The sequence below is a fragment of the Microcebus murinus genome, chromosome 2, assembly GCF_040939455.1.
Source record: "Microcebus murinus isolate Inina chromosome 2, M.murinus_Inina_mat1.0, whole genome shotgun sequence".
NCBI classification, from domain to species: Eukaryota; Metazoa; Chordata; class Mammalia; order Primates; family Cheirogaleidae; genus Microcebus; species Microcebus murinus.
The window spans coordinates 5,803,100-5,809,876 of record NC_134105.1 but is presented as its reverse complement, the minus strand read 5'-3'; the positions used below and the strand labels follow the sequence as shown (position 1 = coordinate 5,809,876).

The window sequence follows — 6,777 nt, the reverse complement described above, 5'->3', positions numbered from 1 at the left end:
CACGACTGCCCGGACCCGCCTGCAGCCGCCACCCAGGCGCCACTTCCAAAGCTGCCTGTCCACACGGCGCACACGCACGCCACAGTGCCCACGGCCCCCACGCCTGGTCCCGAGGAACTCCTGGCCCTGCTTTTCCGGTTTAGCCAAAGGCTCAGTGAAAGCTGAGGGAGACAGGGAGGGCAGCAGCCAGAGGAGACGGGAGGAAGAGAGGAGGACACACGCCCTCCTGGGAGACACTCATCCATTTAAGGAAGGAGAGCCCGTCGCACTCGGCAGCAGGTCTATATACAGTAACAAGAGGTCCCTTCTCCTGTGGGCAGACACCCGGGACCGGGGAATGGGCCCCTCCGGTGGCGGCTGAGCAGTCGTGGAACTGGCCCCGGAGGGCCCGCCCAGCGGCCCGTCTGCAGGGGCTGCCCAGCCTGTCCCCACTTCCCCCACCCGGGGCCACGCGGTGCCGGGAGCAGACAGGGAGCCGCAGGCAGGAATTAAATAGTGGCAACTCGTATTTATTACAATTATATACAGTCCTATCTTATAATCCGAAATCTATACATGATCACACAGATGAACATGTGCCTCCTGGCAGGAAGGACAGAGGTGGCCGTTGGTCAAGAGGCCCCAGTGCCCAGCCTGTCTCGGGACTAGCTGGGCCGTTACTCGGCAACGGGGGCGGGCACAAGTGCAGGGTGGTTTCGTTTGTCTGGGAGGACAACAGGACACAGCTGGGGCTGGGGACAGGCGCCCAGGCTTCGGGCACAGGGCCGGGCGGGGGAGATGGCGGACACCAGAGGGGCCACAGCTCCTCGTCCACCGAGGAGCCGGGAGGCAGGTGCGAACACTAGCTCTGGCCATGCGCGGTGTCACGGTAGTCAAGACACGCAGCAAACACGCCCTGGACGGGATGCCTGTCTGGGAGAGGGGCTGGCAGGGGCTGGGCTAGGACGTGGCAGGCTGGGGCTGGCGGGCAGGCGAGAGGGGGCCATGGACAGCACGGCGACCCCGAACACTGCCGCCGACCGCAGTGCGCTGTCGACAGCTCCGGCCCCTGCCTGGCCCCAGGCCACCTCCCGGGGCTGCCATCGCGGGGAGAGGCAGGCGGGGGCCCTAGTCCCGCTCATTCTCATTGCTGGCGCCCTCGGGTCGCCGCAGCTTCTCCACCTGCTCGTTGATCTGCCCGTCCCCACCCCGGCGGTCCTCCCTCTGCACCCCCAGGCAGTCCTCCTCGTCCACGTGGCTCACGTCGTCGTCCTCGTCCTCCTCGTCCTCCTTGTCCTCCCTCTTCTCCTCCTCGCCCTGCACCTCCAGCCTCACCTGGCCCTTGACGTCTACCACGCCCTCACCCTCCTCCTGGGGGCCCAGCAGGTGGTAGGTGACGGTGGAGCCCTCAGGGCTGTGGCCCTCCTTCCCGGGCGAGGACGACGTGGACTCGTTGCTGACCGGCGAGATGTCGCTGCTGCTGTGGTGGTTCACAGCCGCGGGGCTGGAGGGCGACGGCGACTTGACCGGGATCTGCCAGGAGGGGATCTTCGGGGCCGAGGGGGACGGAGGGAACTGCCTCCTGGTGGAGGAAGCGAGAGAGGAGGTTGGCAGTAGCACCTGGGACTCCCACCCTCGGGGGCTCGGCCACGGTGGCTGCTCCCTAGGGCCACCCGCCAGGGGACTGGACGAGCCCTCCCTCCCCTCCTGTCAGGAACAAGGCCCGTGGCCCGTTGGAGGTGCCATCGGAGGTCCCGTCACTGGGACAAGCCTGGAGTGCCCTGTGCCGCCGCAGACTACGCCACCACACCAGGTGTCTCCAGGCCCGCCTGCCGTGGCGAGGACCCTGCCTTGCAGCTGCTGGACGGCTGGGCCCGGGGGCCTGCCACGCCCCGGAGCCGCTTCCTGCTCATCTCCAGCACTGTCCCGGCCTCTGCCGGGCGTCCAGGAGAGGGAGAAGGTGGGGAGCCCAAAGGACCAAGACTGGCGACCCCAGACACCCGGACCTCGGTCCTCACCTGACTATGGCCTGGGCAGAAGGTGGGGGCGGGGAGCCCTGGCAGCTGGCCAAGCGGTCAGACACCAGAACCAAGAGGGGGCCGCTGGTGCACTTTGCTAGAAAACCCCTGAGCTCCACACTTGGGACAGGGAAGAGCGGCTCTTTCTTCCGCTCCTGGGCTCCCTTCCTGGGCCCCGGGCCAGCAGCCAGCCCAGACCAAAGCCAATTCCAGGAGGGACCTGGAGGTCAAGTCTAGCTGGCAGCGGCTCAGAGGCGGAGCTCTCTGGCAGGCGGGCCCATCCCTGGGCCAAGACGACAGAGCCCTGCCCCGCCCCCCCAGCGCGGGCCTTGGCATGAGCTCTGCAGCCTGGGCCCGCCCTGCAGCGGGCGCACACGCCAAGGCCCGCTTCCCCACCCAGCGTCGCCACTGCTAACTAGAAGTCCAATGTACAGTGTTCTCGCCACAGTGTCACTGGCGGCCTGCTCTCTGTGCCCCAGCCTCAAAGGCACTGACCGCGATGCTGGGAAATGATGCTCTCCCCAGTGACGACCCTCAGGCCCCTCCCTGAGCTCAGCCACACCACTCTCAAACGTGTGTTCTTTTCCTCAGGGAGGACCAGGAACTGGGTGGCCTGGAAAACGGGGTCCCCTACTCTTGACCCCTGGTGAGGGGTCCACCCGCACCAGCCGCCCCGTGCAGCTCCCGCCAGGCCAGCGGGAAATGAGCGCTCCTGTGAGCCAGGCGGGCGCCGAGCCGGGAGAACGACCAGCCATCGCGGGTCCCAGGCCCGAGAGGCTGCGGACACCAGCCTTTCAGGTGGAAACCAGGACGGTCCTGGGAAGCCAAGACAAGTTGGTCAACCTACATTCAGGGCTGTGCTGGTGACAACGTGCTGTCACTGGGCAGGGATGACAGAGGACACCCAGAAGCTGGAGGGAAGCCGGGGACCGGTTCTGCCCGTGCCTCCCGTGGCAGAACTCTTCGCACTACGTGGGCACAAAGAGCCCTGGCCCTCCGCAGGGACTTCTCCAGGACGAAGGCGTGGCTGAGAGTCTCCCAGGACCCAGGACTCCCGTTGCAAGACGGGCCAAGCCGGGACGTCCTCCTCAGCTCAAAGGGCCCTGCTTTTCAGCGCAAGCTGTCCTTGACCGGGTCTGGACAGGTCTGGGGAACTGTGTCAATTTCAGAACCCTGTGGGTGCTGCAGACTGTCCCCCTGGAACGAGGAGGGGTCCAGCGGGGAGGGAAGCCGAAGCTCAAACAGTCCCCACACCCATCGCCCTGCTCAGTCGGCGGCCAGACTGACAGGGGCCCTCGCGGAGACCCACCCCAGACTGTGGCCAGCCAGGAGTGCCCAGTCCCGGCCCGGCCCGGCCAGAACACAGTCGGAGCCTTCTCTCCTACCGGTTTAAAAGAAGCCCTTTCAAGGAGTTAATTTCCGACTTGAGTTCGTTGATGTTCTGGGACTCCAGGATCCAGTTGGTAGATGTGGTGGCCTGGAAGACAAAGCACAAGGATCAGAGAGGGGCCCTCCGGCCCACAGCAGGACGGTTGCGGCTCCAGGAGGGCCTGGGCAGCAGCGCGGGGCACTCTGGGTCTGCTCTGACAACCCCGGGAAGGTTCCGCCTCCGCCCGTCCGGGGGTCTGCCCGCCTGTGTCTCTGTTTACATGACGACACCCTTAAACAAACATTCCGCAACTCCGTTTGGACGGCTGATATTAAGAAATCACTACATGTTTTCAGGTGACATCGGGGGATTATGCATTTGTAAAATAAAATAACAACAATAAAAGAGCCCTTGTCTTCTAGAGAGACGGCTGAAGAGTCTGCACAATGATGGTACGAGGTCTGGGACTCGCTTTCAACTAGCCCGGCTGGGATGCTGGGGATGAGGCCGTGGGGACACGCGGGTCCAGTCCCACCCCGTGTCTGCGGGTGTTTGAGACGTCCACCAAAACGAAAGACCGTAAAATAAACCCAGACCACCCCACACCAACTACCCCCTCCACCCACCCCCTCTCCCCTCCGAGAGAAACCGCCACACACACAAGTAAACTCGCTGCCTCGGCACGGGCAGGGACCTGGGCCTGGCACCTGGAAGCCACCCATGGTGTCGCGGAGGCCAACGGCAGCTGAGCACCCGCCGTCCCATTGCTGCAGGTCTACTCTGACGCTGGCCTAGAAGACAGGCTTTGCTGTGACATGTGACTTGCCCACACTGCGCGGAGACCTCCAGGTCCATAGGGTCAGGTCACCAGCGGCTCCTCAGGGCCAGGGAGGACGTGCGCAGGCCACGCTCCTCTGTCTGCAAAGCTACCTGTGGGCCGCGTCACCCATTCAAGCTACTCTGGGATGACTGAAGGCTCGGCAGGGAGAAGCCGCCGTGCGCACGCCCTGACTTCCGTCCCCTCCCCGGAGAAGGGTGCAGCCCATCTCTGACTAACGCTCTCCTGCAATGCTCACCTTTCCCTTTGAGTGCGACGCTGTTTTCAAATTATCGCCAGAGACCCTCCCCTTCCTTTGGCCAATCTTGTTGGGGCAGACAGAGAAGGGGAAAGCCCAGAGGAGCTGCTGGCGGCCAGGCTGCCCGGGAAGCGTGTTTATGGAGGGCGACCCAGACACGGCGGCCTCGGCGTGAGGCCCTCGCCACCCAGGGTGCGGTGAGACGACCCACGCGGGGTCGTCTTCCAGTGCACAGATGGCTGTGTGAGGCTCTCTCCCCAACACTGCTGCCCACAAGCTGGACGAGGGAACAGTCCCTGGCTGTCCCCTGCCAGTCCGCTGCGGATCACAGGCTGCTTTGCGGAGGCCTGGGCCTGATGTGGGCGGGGGCGCGGAGGGCTCGCGCCGCCCCAGCAGGGCACCTCTGCAGGGAGAAGCCCCTCAGCGGGGCTGCGGGTCCCAAGAAGAAAAGTGGGTGGGGGGCACCCACCACCTCGCACGCTCCAGACCACGCGACTGCAGGGACCCGGGAGCCGCTGCTCTGGCTCCTCCGAGACCTTGAAAGCCACAGCAGCCCATTAACAAGGGAGCGATTCCCACTCGCCGGCCCACAAAGGACTCAGATTTCCAACGCACATGGTGCCAGATGCCAGGATTTAGAAATAAAATCTGACATCTGGGGCTTTTTAGCCAGTCTCTTTAAAAAACAGTTGTAGAAAACTCACAGCCTTCAGTTTTATGTAGGATTTTTAATTACTTAAAGCTCTTCTTTTTAATTTTTTACAGTGCTCCAGTAGGAGTTTGGAAGTCAGATATAAAACTTACATTACAGCTGAGAAAACACAGCTCTGGGCCTTTGGTTTATGGGGTAACCCAAGTCCTCACACACACGGTTCGGACGCCAAGCCAGTGGCCCCGCTGCAGACAGGGCGGCAGAGAAGCCGGCACAGCGACACTCGGAGCAGCCACTCTCACGTCAAGCACAGTCTCAGTCCCTGCTCCTTCTTAAAATGCAACAGGCCGGGCGCGGTGGCTCACGCCTGCAATCCTAACACTCTGGGAGGCCGAGGTGGGTGGATCGTTTGAGCTCAGGAGTTCGAGACCAGCCTGAGCAAGAGCGAGAACCCATCTCTACTAAAAATAGAAAGAAATTACTTGGACAGCTAAAAATATATAGAAAAAATTAGCCGGGCATGGTGGCGCATGCCTGTAGTCCCAGCTACTCGGGAGGCTGAGGCAGGAGGATCGCTTGAGCCCAGGAGTTTGAGGTTGCCGTGAGCTAGGCTGACGCCAAGGCACTCTAGCCCAGGCAACAAAGTGAGACTCTGTCTCAAAAAAAAAAGCAACATGTGGCATTAATCTCCTGCACAAGGCCTGAAAACAGTTTTCCAATTTCCGGAATGGCTTCTGGCCATGGGGAGGCCAGCGGTCCGAGAGATAAGAGGACAGCAGGCGGGCCCCGGCCCTCCCGGCTACTCCACAGGCTGCCCGCAGGGGACACGGAGGCTGGAGGCGGCCACAGGCACCCACAGCCACCTCAGCAGGAAGGGCAGGCAGCACCTCCATGTGGGACGGGTTTCAGGCAGGGGATCCTCGGGGACCTTCGTCACAATAGGCACCCAAGATCCCACTGGAAATGGGGAGAGTTGCACTTTATTGATGTTTTGCAAATGCAGAAGATCTGAGCCCTGGCCCAGATCCGTTCGTGCGGTGAGGAATGGCTTTCCTTGGGAGAGTGACTCGGAACGAGACCCTGCAGGGCACGGGCTGCGTGGAAGCAGCCCGGAGGCAGCACCCGCTGGCCACACAGCTGCAGAGCAGGAACAGAGATGGGGAGGCCACTGTCTCCTGGGCCCAACCCGTTCAAGACACTGCCTCAGGGATGATCCCTGTCATCTGCCCACAGAAGCCAGGGCCAGCACGACCCTGGGAGCTGGCTGGAGCAGGCACCGCCATAAATATGCAAAGAGCCCAACAAAGTAGGTGCCACTGCAACTCCATTTTACAGATGAGGAAACTAAGACTCAGAGAGGTTAAGTAACTTGCCTGTGGTCACACAGCTAATGAGGGGCAGAGCCAGGATTCTAACCCAGGCAGTCTGATCCTACAATGTGACACTGCCAGAATTGCTTCAGACTTGGGCAGGGAGGCGTGGAAACTGCCTTGGTCGATCGCAGTTGGTTCTAATTCCTTTAGGGTCACCCACACCTGTGAGACGGGCTTTAGGGAACCTGCCCCTGCAGAGCAGCGTCTGGGATGGGACACTGGTGACCAGCAATGGCGTGTGTCTCCCCTTTGGTCCCAGGAATCCCCCTTGGCAATGCTGTGACCGGCACCATAACTGGCGGGTGGAGGC

The 6,777-nt window shown here is 62.4% G+C and overlaps 1 protein-coding gene across 3 annotated transcripts in view; it reads right to left on the bottom strand.

Annotated features, from left to right (window-relative positions):
- Positions 1–488: 488 nt before the first annotated feature.
- PEX14 (peroxisomal biogenesis factor 14) overlaps positions 489–6,777 on the bottom strand; it is a 133,616-nt gene continuing 127,327 nt past the window's right edge. For all 3 annotated transcript variants that reach the window (XM_012791416.3, XM_075993908.1, XM_075993913.1), the window contains 2 exons: positions 3,383–3,474; positions 489–1,561 (listed from right to left, as the gene is read on the bottom strand). In XM_012791416.3, the coding sequence (XP_012646870.2) occupies positions 1,108–1,561; positions 3,383–3,474 (546 nt within the window). In that variant the 3' untranslated portion in view covers positions 489–1,107. The remainder of the gene's footprint in view (positions 1,562–3,382; positions 3,475–6,777) is intronic.